The sequence below is a fragment of the Blennius ocellaris genome (assembly GCF_963422515.1).
Source record: "Blennius ocellaris genome assembly, chromosome: 4".
In the NCBI taxonomy this organism is placed as follows: domain Eukaryota; kingdom Metazoa; phylum Chordata; class Actinopteri; order Blenniiformes; family Blenniidae; genus Blennius; species Blennius ocellaris.
This window is the reverse complement of record NC_137653.1, coordinates 20,343,579-20,356,171: the sequence shown is the minus strand read 5'-3', so window position 1 is coordinate 20,356,171 and position 12,593 is coordinate 20,343,579. Positions and strand designations below refer to the sequence as shown.

At 42.8% G+C, this 12,593-nt stretch overlaps 1 protein-coding gene across 2 annotated transcripts; it reads right to left on the bottom strand.

Annotated features, from left to right (window-relative positions):
* Nucleotides 1-1,377: 1,377 nt before the first annotated feature.
* LOC308129376 (dysbindin) lies at nt 1,378-12,394 on the bottom strand. 2 transcript variants are annotated; one of them, XM_080495316.1, is made up of 4 exons: nt 12,155-12,394; nt 3,123-3,275; nt 2,899-3,042; nt 1,378-2,794 (listed from the first exon to the last, which is right to left on the bottom strand). In XM_080495316.1, exons 1-4 carry the CDS (start codon nt 12,195-12,197, stop codon nt 2,511-2,513), a joined length of 624 nt encoding a protein of 207 aa, XP_080351442.1. In that variant the 5' UTR covers nt 12,198-12,394; the 3' UTR covers nt 1,378-2,510. The 2 variants fall into 2 exon arrangements, with proteins under 2 accessions (XP_080351442.1, XP_080351443.1); XM_080495317.1 differs by having other exon boundaries at nt 2,923-3,042.
* Between the last annotated feature and the right edge of the window lie 199 nt (nt 12,395-12,593).

The following is a 12,593-nucleotide window of genomic DNA, read 5'->3' as shown; positions in this document are numbered from 1 at the left end:
TACGACAAAAGATATAATCTGCAAATTAAAAAAATTAAACACTGAGGAAACACATAGAATGACCACATACCCTTAGACATGGTGTTTAAAGTTGTTGAATACATATTGCAATTATGGGCCGGACCTGTACTCCTTCCCTGAGGGCAACAGTGAGAATAAATTGTGTCCTGGGTGTGAACTGTCAGAGGTAATTACTTCTGGCTCTGTGCAAACATAAATGTCTGACAAAGAGGGCAACTGTGCTCCCATGATGTTCTGAGCTGATTTCCTGACTCTTTCCAGTGCCTTCTTGTCAGCCTGTGAGCTGCTTCTGTACCACACCAGGATGTTGTAGGCGAGGATGCTCTCAACAGACCATCTGTAGAAGGGCAACAGCAGCAGCAGCAGTTCCTGGGACAGGTTGACCCTCATCAGTGATCTTAAAAAGTATATGTAATCTCCTTTAAATTTAACATAAAGCGCTGTCAGCTAAAGTTGCCAGCAGATTACATTGTACAAGAGATCTGAGTTAGATCACTTGTATTTATTCTGTGATTTTCTCACCGTGCCTAACTTGTAAGGAAATGGCCCAGGATGCTCTTCCTCAATCTCAAAGGAGTCAATAATCCAAGTCCTTCTGTGACGGATCAGCACCTCTGAACATGTTGCACTTGACAAAAAATAAACCTGAAAAACAAACGACCCATCAAACTTCAACTCCTCAACCTTTGCGCTAAAGGTTGTCCTGTTCAGAGAAAGAATGTGTGTTTAAAGCTATATGGGAATGGGTTTTGTTGTCATCTGTGCTCTGGGGAATGAACCTGGATGACACTTATTTATGCAGAGTTGATAAACCGGTTCTTTCAGACATTGTTTTCTACAGAAACAGGAGTATTATGATGTGACAGATAAGCCCTGACATTGATATTAATTCAAACTTCACATTCACTTGGTGCTAGTTAAGATAACATAGCCACACAGTTTTATAAGAAGTAAAGGGTAAATCACACTATTGTGTAATTAGAATCAAACTAAATTTTGCAAGTTGAAAAACATTATAGAAATACATTTTTAAAGGTAGGAAAGAGTGCAAATATACGTTTGAATACATACCAGGAGGAAGAACCCCAGCATGATTCTTGTCCATGAAGGCTCAGCTCACTGTGAGACTGACTGTGAGACCCTGCCTCCGGCTTTCCCCACCCTCTCAGCCTGCGCCGCCACAATAATCACAGGTTCCAGTGCTTCTCATAAACCAACTTTGAAATGAAGCAATATGCTTCAACGCATACGTGTGAGGTTTATTTTTAAATGAACGATACAAGCACAGGTTTGACCTTTACGAACATAGTTTTACACATTTGATGCCCAAAAAAGTCTCTGTGAAAAATGCAAAGCCATAACACTGATTTTCAGTTCCCATGATCCCATATTTCATTAACAACTCAACATAAACAACAAATAAGATGTCCAATGTAAGACCACGTGTTATTATTGAATAATATTGGCTCCTTATGTGTTTAAATAAAGCATCATTGACCACAAACCTCAACTCCTTTTCATTCTGAGAGACTCTGAATCTCTAAAATGCTGTTTTAATTTCCGTATGTGTTACTGACCTGTTGTCTCACCTGCATTGCTTGTAAAGGCTCCTTCAGCAGTTTTATTATTTGCACCTTTTTGTGCAATTTCCACACCTACTATGAGATGTTTTGCTCTCACTCTTTGAGTAAAATGTCTATTTTCTCTATCTTTCCATAAACTATCAGAAGCATAAATGAAGAATTTTGTTTCTATTTACATTTCATGCAAGATCCAAACAATAGCAAACTAACTGACAGGTTATTACTCCTAACTTTACACTGTTTAGTTTTATGTTTGTAAATTTTAAACTGTGTTTATTTTAGTTCTTTCATGTTTGTTTTCTGTTGTATTCAGGTTGTAGCTTCTTCAAGCCTCTGATGTTACCTTGAAGAAAGTGACGTTTATCTTACAATCATCTAAACCTTTTTCCATTCAATCAACCAGAAAGTGCATTATGATTTTATCTGAAGACATTTCAACATTTTTCACTCCTCTTTAAGGAAAAACTGGTGATCGTGAACTGAGTATTTGCATTGGAAGCAAAAGCTTGTTTTCAAAAACAGAGAGTTTAATAATCAGACATCTCAACCCAAGCTATAATACATTTCATTGTTCTAGTTTAGGGTATTGATTTACTGCTGTGTTAATACAGTACAAAATCCTCCATCTACCAAGCACAAGTCCAATGTGGTTAAAAACACAGGAAGAAGTTTTGTCCATTGCTACACCAGGAATGGAGAAAAAACAAGAAATCTCCATATTTACAGTTCATGGCCTCCATCAAACACAACAAAATGCACTGTACGATTCATAAATCAGTGGGAGAGGTTGAAAGTACAGAGAAAACTGGAGTTTATGGAAGACAGTCTTGTTATGATATTTGTCATCCCACAGTTCAGTGTTTGCCGCCGGCTGAGCTGCTTCACCAGCGAGCTGCAGGTAAAGATCTACTGGGGAGCAGATGGATCCCATGACGATGAAGATGGATTCTGACTTTTCATCTTGTCTGCCTCTGGACCTGTGGCCCTTCTTTTTATCGTGTTGGTGTGTGTTTCTTCCTCTTCTGATTCCATCACCGGGGTGTCGACACCGTTGACGTTGACAGTCTGGCTGTCGGTGGAGGAATTTGAAGATGTGGACGAGGTGCGGGACTTGGCATCAAGACTCTCAAGAACATGTCGAAAGAGTCCATTACTGATTGTTTCCTCATTGTTGTTGTTGTTTACTTGTTCTGCAAAATTGGGGGGGAAAGTAACATTTCATAAATGACTTGTGCTGTATGGGAGGTTTTATTTATTTCACTTTTGATTACTTTATTATCTCAAATGTTCATACCTGAGTGTGGGGAGGTCAACTCACCTTCTTCCCCCACAGAGCTGAAGAAAACATCCAAACTTTCTTGGTCAGAAATGTCTATCAGCTCCATCTGATCCAGAAGGTCCACATTCACCTCCATAGATGAGACGCTGCCGATGGGAGCTGGAAGAAGAGAAACACAGAGTGGCAGTCTGTGCATCTGTCCACGACTGCTCATGTGAAATCCTCCCACTTCAACTCACGTCTCTTGTAGTCCCTGATGCAAAGGTGCGCTGAGGACAGGTAGACGTCCACGTCATGCTGGAAGACTTCTTCAAAGAAACGCTGCCTCTCTCTGAGCTTCAGCTGCTGTGCTGCATCCACATCTGGCAGCCTCTGGCCTCGCTCGGTCTCCGCTGCCAATCACAAAGAAGGGACAAGACTAAAGAGAGCCTGACAGACTGACGGACGTAAACATCACAGCTGAAGTTTGGAAACCAGGGACATCAGACTGTGAATTGAGCAATACAAGTCAGACATCATGTGGTACTGCATCCTGAGATATGAGAGGTAAAAAATGCAGAAGCCAGAAGAGGGAGACCTTGAGCTACAAGTGAAATATACAGGCAGCTGAACATGGTGTGTATTGTCACTCCACCTGGAAATAAAGCCAAATAAGGCTCATGTTTGACAGTTTAATGCAGTTTTTTTTCCCTACGAGGACATAGATTCTTCTGGTAAATTATAGACTCATTCAGTCCGTGAGGATTTACTGACAGCTTTGCAAAAGAAAGCCGTCAGTTCTCTTTCTTTACACACATAATCTCATTTCTCTCCTCAACAGCTTCACTGTAATAAGGCTGAGAGCAATACCAATGTGACAAACTGAGGGGTGATTTGAGTTATAGTGTGACAGCATTTGAAGTGAAGAGAGGGGCAATGCTGGAAGCCGTAAATACTGTAAATATCAGAGCCTGACTGTACATGAGACAACGCTTCACATTTGAGATTCATTGAGAGAAACACCACAAAGAAAACCAAATATATAAATATAGTGACGAGGAGGTGGAAATATTCAGTTGACTCAGCCTTATGTATCAATCATCACACACACACTGAACTTCCATCTACTAGGAGTCCGTGATACACGGGTATTAAAACTGCGTCTGGATTTTCAAAAGCTTTTACAACCTACAGACAGGGATTGAGCTAATTGGATGAGGCCTCACGTCTAAACTGGGAATAATGGGATCGTCTCAGCTGAGAGCAGCAATCACAGCCGCTCTATAAATACACCAGAGAGTGATGGACAACAGGGGAAGACAATCGACTCAGGAAGTTAACAAGGAATACCAGGAAAAGAAAAGAATACTGAAAGTATCTGCTGTTGCTGGTGAGAGGAAGAAACAGTCTTTGCTACAAGCTCTTGTTATATTGCACCATGAAACCTTGATAATTGCTGCTTAATCTGCTAATGCAGTGAGTCCCAAAACTGCAGAGTTGGCATAAATGCAGCAACAGGTCATCTTCTGTGGACTGCAGCATCAGCGCAGCCGTGCCCAGGCACATGTCAGCGATGGAAGTACGACTCCAGCCTGTCAATGTGCCTCGGCTCTTCCCTGTTTGACAGGCTGCCTCCAGGGTCTCTGCTGGAGGACGGCTTCAGAGAGGACACTAGGACGCCAGACCTCAGGGTCCTGCTGACAGCAACTACAGGTGCTGTATACTACGTGGGTATACATAAAATCATAATACATGTAAGGGAAAGAGACCATGGAAATCTCTAAGCGATCTGAGAGAAAAAAACATCACTTTGTACCTATTTTTCTTCACGTTTGATTTTTCCCACTTGCACCTGTGTTCTGGAGTCTCTTGAGAGGAATTGAATCTCATCAAACACTGCATGAAGACCCTGATGACGGGTCAATACTGCTGATGTCTTCTTCTTTAATCTTTACTTTTCAACTTTCGTTTTTATCAAATATTTGAATCCTTGTTTCCTCCTTTTCCTCCAAAATCCAATGAGTTGATAATTGAAGGGAACTGCTCCTTGAAATGTATTAATTAGTCTAATGTTTGTTACACGTGTGTTGGTTATGTGATGTACATCCAACAGTCTTGGACTTGTGACACCTGAATTCCCGCTGACCGACACATCTGCTGTGAAAGAAGCTTTTTAACTAGATATTCTGCAGTTCACTCTGGAGCCTCAAAACACTTTTTACGGCTCATCGTTTTCTCACAAGGAGCAGTACTTTGATGTGTAAAGCCGTCTTCCAGTCTTCCACTTTGAACCGTTTTTCTATCACCGCTTCAGAAGAGACAGAAAACAGCAATCGCTTCACTGCATGAGGGGACGTTAGCGATCACAATCGTGCATCCTGAGAGTATGATGGTGTTGTCAGTGCACCTGCTTCAAGGGTTGTTTTTTCAATTACAGAAAACACTCATACACAGAGGAGACTAATACATATTCTCTCGTTTGCATTTTTCGGTTTTCCCAACATTTCTGCCTCAGTGTGGATGGGGGGGAGGTTTTGCCGGGTTGGGATGGTCTCTTTTGTCATCGTACTGTTACACAATCACAAACACTATCATCTTCAGAGCCTCAAGGAAGCGCGAGTGAAGAGAAGGGAGCAGTGCTGACGGGGCAAGATGCCAGTCACAACCAGGAGCCGCTGGTTTGTTTACTTAGATGAACAGAGCCACTTGTTCAGCGTGATGATTTAAAGATATTATGCGAGACAAAACATGAGCCGTGAATGGCTATCATTATTTTTTGTATTTTTTTTACATGTCGAACAAATAGTTGTTCTGAGAATGTTTGTGCTCAAAGATAATGATGGTTCCCACAGACAAATTTCCTCGTGCATTATTATCTCCTTGAGGGTTTTCACGCTCAGGTGAATAATGATTGATTACTGCATTGATTGCTTCTACTTTGAAGCCGAGGCCCATGGAGAGCTAAAGGTTAGCTACAGATGTATATCCTCGCATTGATTTCCCCCCCCCCCCTCGCTACACAGTTCTTGTTTCCATTGAATCGCCTTAGTCAATACAGGTTCCCTGAGCCGCAGACGACCCCCGTGACCTCTGATTAGCACGACGAGTCACATGGGAAAATCTGCAGTATAAGAAAAAAACGTGGCTGCTGTGTCCACCACCGATGAGGTCACGGGCCCGATCCGCTACGGACTTCCAACAAAACAAAGTCTTCAGTTTCATACCGCAAAAACCCCTGAGGGACCTGCTCCTGGGGAGGGGGAGGGGGAGGTGAGATGACGGAGGCCAGAACAACCTGCTGGCAGATGTGTTTTCTTTTCTACCACTTTTAATCCATTTCCCTTTTCCTCTACCATCACATTTTCACTCCACCTCTTCTTTCGTGTCCCACTCTATCTTCCCTGTGTCCCTTGCCCTCCTTCCTGTGCATGCTCCAGGACTTGGGAAAGAAAAGGTCATAGATCAGCTGGACATGCAGAATGACTAGAACAGACAGAAACCCCCCCCAAACCGCCACCACCCCACATAAAGACAAACCCAGAGCCCCCGCTCAGACTGAAGCAGAAGAAAGAGCCCATTCAGAAGCAGACAAAAGCAGGGATGTTTTCAGGGACGGGGACTGGCCTGCCCTTCTCAGACATGATGCCAAAGACAGGAAATCATTAAGAGATTAAATGTGAGGACAAAATTGAACTGAATTAAATTTTAAAAGGACACAAAAAAAAAAAAATTCACACATCAAACTGTTTAATGAATAATGTGGGTAACCTCCGTGTTGTTATATTTCCTATGAAACTGTTTCATAGTGACATTTAGCAAGATAATGGCCATGGTCAACTCTACCCTCGACTGTGTTCAGTTGTACTACTTCCCACCATAGCTAGCAATTTGGCATCTGTATATTATGTGGCTCTTTTCTTAATCCTGTTTCTCAAGGACAGGCCTTTCAAATACCAGTTTAGAAGCACCAACTGCACTGATATAAGAAGCATCACATTGATCTGGGGGGTGAAACGAAAGGACAGGAGAGCTCAGTGTCGCCCACAGGCTGCCATTAGCCCATCACTGTGTTAAATGAAAATGTGAGCTCACAAGCAGCTCCCTTGCGACAGAGAGAGAGAAGGTCAGAGAAGCATAGCGCAAAGGAAAAAGCTTTGCCAGATGATCCAGTTGTTTATGGTTGTCATGGGATGAAATTCCTCGGTTTGCAGTAGTTAAACAGCATCCCAATGGAAACCATGGTTTCCTCCCCTGCTTTGATTATAGAGCTGGTTGCACTACTCCTGGTTTCATTCTGCCTCAGCTTTGTTTTTTTCTGGGAAGTGGTTTTCTTATACAAATGGATGAAGTCATCCCTGTTTAAATGACCGTGGTGGTGGAGTAAACTGCCTCAGCTATCCCATCATTTATTTTGAATTGTACACTGCCAAGAAACAAAATCCTTACATCCTGATTCTTGCTTGTTTGCCGTGTAAAAGTCTATCCTGAGCCTAAAGAAGATTCTTCTTAACAAAAAAACATAAATAGACAGTTGACTAAACTCTCCGGGAGTGAGGTTACACATTGGTTTATGTTACATGCTGAGGATTAGTGTTGACAGACCCTTTTGAAGCATCTTGCCCCTGGTGATGTACACATATCCATGTACTCTATTACATCAGACTCAGGGTGCTGAGCATTCTCTCCGCTAAGGTTTAATGTTTTCATGGACAGGGTGTGGTGGCTGAGATCAGGAGGACATCATGTGTGGCAGCTGAATCCTGGTGCATATGCTTTTTGCAGATGATATTGTCCATTTCGGCTTCACTCCCATGATTGCCTGCAGCACGCACTGGAAAAGCTCTCCTCATGACCAAGACAATGCGATCAAGTGGCCAGCAGGAGGTTGTTTTTTCCCCCCCGAAGGGTGGTGGGTTTCACTCCTCATAGAAGAGTGATGAGCTCATTTTGGAAGAGACTTGAGCTGCTTTCACACCAGCGAGCGCAGATTGTAAACCAAAACTGAGTCGACTGGTTTCACACAGACTCCAGACCAAACCATGAGTCTAACGTTACAGAATTCAGCATTTTGTTTGACTGTATGGGACATTGTTCTATGGTGGAACTCAAGCCTGCTTCTATGAGGCACTCATATTCATCAGCATTGCTCATCGGACTATGCCTCCTCAGCTCCAACTTGTGGCATTTGCCCCATCGTCTACTGTATTTGCTTTCACACCTCATTCAGCGTGCAGCAGCATTTGATTGCAGCGGGTGCTTCAGTGTGGCCCAGAATGCAGTTTTGCTTTCACATTGGCATAGCTGCACAACAGAATAAGATCAAAAATTCAACTAGATCAAGCTAAATATGGCCTCAGTGAAAGCACCTTTAAAGGAGCAGCTGAACAGGTCGCAAAGATATCGAGGCTTCTTTGCAACACCACTTGGACTAAGGAAGAATGGACGTTTGCAGAGGAAGCAGAGAGATACACTGATGAGCAAGAAGACCAACGTTTGAATCCAGAGTAGGGTTTCTTTTATTTTGCATTTGCATGTTTTCTCTTTCCCTGTGTGACTATTCAGCCGTAGTCCCATAAGTTAAGTTCAATGGTGACTTAAATTGCTGGTTGTCAACTGCATTTATTTTTGTGTCCGACCCCTTATGATTGGATTTTATTCAACCAGGCTCCTGTGCAAACATTAAAACACACTAACAAAGTAAGTTAGTGTGTTATAATCGGGTATAAACCTGAATGGGCTCATTAGGCGTTATTTTTACTGTGTCTTCTGTCGCTTTTAGCACAATGTTGACCTTATCAGTGACAACAGGCTGTTACCAGTCTGCAGCTGGTCATTAGTGGATCGGTGTAGCTGCGGTAAAAAATAGCATCTCAGTGGTCATGATGAATTGTGTATCTACAGTCTGGCTGTTGTGGGAGACACTTTATACCTCTGTAAGACTGGAAGTAAAGATGCCACTAGGAAGTATAGTTTATAACTAACAGTCACCACATCACACAGGGAGCATCTTACTCTAGGTACCTCCTCTAGTTTTATATGCTCCAATTTGAAAGCATCTTTCTGTAAATCATTTAAAATGAGAGAAATAGCTTTGAACTGGGGTGAAACTGATAGGCGCTCATGCTGGTAAAACAAAGAGTTATGTCTCTGGACGCCATGCACTTTGTTTTTCTTACTGTTATTTTTGGGTCCTCTCTGTGTTTTATGTCAAGCTCCCATAGCTGACATTTACTGGGCTCCTGTTGCAAGGTCGTTGAATTATTCATGACAGCTGTTGATGTGTGTTTGGTCCTCTGTTTGAATTGTATTTCATGGCATGTACAGTATGTGTGTATTTATTTCTGCTGGCACGTAGCACTGTCTCGCTCAGGCCGGCAACGACATCAGTGTTAACTCTTTCCTACCTTTCCTCTTGGCTGAATTTCACTCAGAATAACAAAAGCACTTTTTGTAGGTCAGTGTTCTGTCCCACTGCCCTCCATGAACACCCCCCCCCCCCAGCAGGCTGTCATGTGTTTTGATCAACACAATAGACGTGAACAGATGACAAAGCCCGGGTGTAACTGTTTTTTCATGCACTGGTGAATATAAGCAGTAACTCAAGCATTGCTTCACACTCAAGTAGGAGACATGAATGAGTCTGTTCCTGTTTCATGGGAATTCACTGCCACCATACTGATGTTTGACAAATCCCTCATTATGTTTTAGCAAACACTTGTGAATAAATTGAGAAATTACACCCAAATATGTCAAATTATATTGTGAGTTGTTTTGTATACGTGAGACAAAAATGTCCTTTTCTTGTTAAAGGGTCACATGTGGACAGATCTCATCTCAACATCCAAACTGCTTTCTGCTCCTTCTATAAACATATTTTCTACTTACAGTATATTTGTGATGGAGGTTTAAAGCAAACACAGGGTCTGAGACGTTTGTATTTATTTAGCAAGACCTGGTTTCTGCAAGCTATGAAGGATTCATTATTCTTACCATGACCTGTGGGACATAGAGGTGTTTTTATAACGACATTATTTCTCACCTCTTTTGAGCTTCACTGGGTTATAGTGTGAAAGCAAAGGTTGAAATCCATAAAGCCATCAAATATGAACATCTGAGGTATAACTCTAAATTGAGTTAATAAGAAATATCTGCCCTGTTTTGGGCCACAATCATATGAAGCTTATATATTAGTATATTAGTTAGTTTGAGATTCAGGTGGTATCAGTCCATTTTAACAGCAATCGATTTGGGGTAACTGTTGTAAGGACATAAAATTGTGCCTGGAGTCTCACCCTCTCACCACAACGACACACTACCTCAGATTTGTCTGCCTGATGAGTAAAACTCAAACATCGACTCGCCTTTTCCCCTGTATTTAAAGTATCTCAATCTCAAGTTGACTTATTCAAACTGGCATCTCGAGATTACTGCAAAACTATTGAACTCTGTCTTTGTTGTTCATAATTGACCAACCACGTACATTTGTGTTCATGTAAACTCCTTTCAAAAGGGGAACTCAAGCAATAAACCTCTGTTGTTTTGTTCCCCCTGCAGTGCTGTGAGCGCTGGTGGTATTTGCTTTACTCCACAAGGATTTAGCTGAGGAGCGAGTGGATGGATTTACTAACGAGGAGAGCTGGTGAGCTCTGGGGATACCGTGCCGATCTCTGATCTGATGGAAACCACAACCAACCTTCCAGACATGGCTGTTTATCACTGAGTTTAATCACATGCAAAGGAATTTAGTCTCTTTATGCTTGAGGCTGGGAATGAGAGTGATAATAAACTTTACAACTCTTTAATCTGAGATTGGGTTCATGACAAACATGCTGATTGCCATTCGATGCTGTAAAATTACAAGTTACTACAAAATGATTTGATGTCGGCATGACTGTGTGTGAACGACTGCAATTGATATTGATTGTCGGATTGTTGCATAGCTGAGTGTGAATTACATAAAATACCATGATTCAAACTTGATTTACTGTCCCTACAGCGCTTCTCTATTATCAGAAGAGATTTATGGAAAAATACCTTAAGCAGGACAGACACTTTGTTGAGTTTGTTGTCACTCCAGCTCAGAGAAGCGTATTCAGATACACTGTAAATCCTTTAGCATGTGTTGAACTATCACATTTTCACTGCTCCAATTTGAGCATAAAGCAGCATTTATACTTCCTCAGTCATATGTGGGTCATACCCACAGGGATCAAGCTAAGACAACACTGTGGACCGAAACTGTCTCTCTTCTCTCAACAGCTGGCCAGCCCTGCACTGCATTCAATCGCTCTGGCACATTCTCACAACGATCAAAAAGTGACAGAGCACACCACGCAGGCCGGCACAGAGCAACAGATGGGACACATCTTCTCTGGAGTCCCAGCCCTGATCCTTTTTAGCCTCGCGAAATCACTGATCTCGCTGGGACTAATTTGATTCCAGGTCCTATCTGGGTAGATGTCAGTGAGACATGTCGCAGAGCCCATTGCAGCGAGTCGCCCTGATGAGATCTGCAAGCTCAATCCCATTAGAAATAACAGATCTTTGTCTTGAGCTGCGCAGTGGCCCCAATCCAAGGCTGCCTCAGGATGTGTAACGTGTGTGTAAGAGTGTGTGTGTGTGTGTGTGTGTGTGTGTGTGTGTGTGTGTGTGTGTGTGTGTGTGTGTGTGTGTGTGTGTGTGTGTGTGTGTGTGTGTGTGTGTGTGTGTGCGTGCCTTTGTGTGGGAATGCATCCCTGTACCCATGCAAAGAGAGTGACCCATTCATTTGGTATTAGTGAACATTACTCAGGGTGATGATTCAACATTCCTGTCTGAGTTTTGGCCGCCACAGCACTCAGACCAGCCACTTCAGGCAACGTCAACACAACAGCAGCTTTAACACATCGTCACACCAGCTACTTCCACGTTACAAACACCGCACACATACGTTTACATTGTACAGTGATTAAGTTGTGAACTGAAAGAACACAAACCTAAGACATTTTCAGAAAAGTGCACATTTTTGGCTTTTTGTCCACTACTTCATCACTGTTTGGACTTGAAAACTTAACATTAAAATGTATGATTTCTGTCAAGTTACAATGTGATGTAGGCAGATAATTACATGGGCAAGTGGTGTGACAGGTTACGGCTTCCTCAGCTATAGCTCCACACCACAGAGGGACAAAAAGTGGGACAACAAGCTTCCCACAAATGTGTGTGTCCCTCTCATCATTATCTTCCTCAATATCTGATGCTAACAACTGTCTAAACTGAGCAAACGTAAAGTTAAAAACAAAGAGGCACTTACAGGACTGGCGTTTGCTGTGGAGGTTTGCTGATGAGGAGTTCATGTTGCTGGAAAGCTGCCAGAAGCTCGAGGACAGAGGATGTGTCAGTGGTGGACGTTCAACCCTGGGAGAGTCCAGCAGAGAACCCGATGAGCATCTCCCACCTCCTCTCACTCCCGGAGGGACGGATGTACACTGAACACCCTGCTGCTCTCCTCCCTCACTTCCCTTCTTTCCTCGGTGGACTCCAAGACACTTGGACGGGGACAAGAACAAGAATGTGGCTCTGTGGAGACGAGCAGCTGACCAGTGACAGGAGGAGGGTGGAGCTGAGGGGGAGAGAGAGAGAGAGAGAGAGAGAGAGAGAGAGAGAGAGAGAGAGAGAGAGAGAGAGAGAGAGAGAGAGAGAGAGAGAGAGAGAGAGAGGGGAAGGGAAGGGAAGGGAAGACTTTATGTAAT

What these genes read in the sequence shown, in the direction of transcription:
- LOC308129376 (XM_080495316.1), bottom strand. Translation starts at nt 12,197, where the DNA reads ATGAACTCCTCATCAGCAAACCTCCACAGCAAACGCCAGTCCT. An exon ending in CCACAGCAAACGCCAGTCCT is followed by an intron (nt 3,276 to 12,154) that starts GTAAGTGCCTCT and finishes TGTGATTGGCAG; the next exon opens with CGGAGACCGAGCGAGGCCAG. An exon ending in CATCAGGGACTACAAGAGAC is followed by an intron (nt 3,043 to 3,122) that starts GTGAGTTGAAGT and finishes CTCTTCTTCCAG; the next exon opens with CTCCCATCGGCAGCGTCTCA.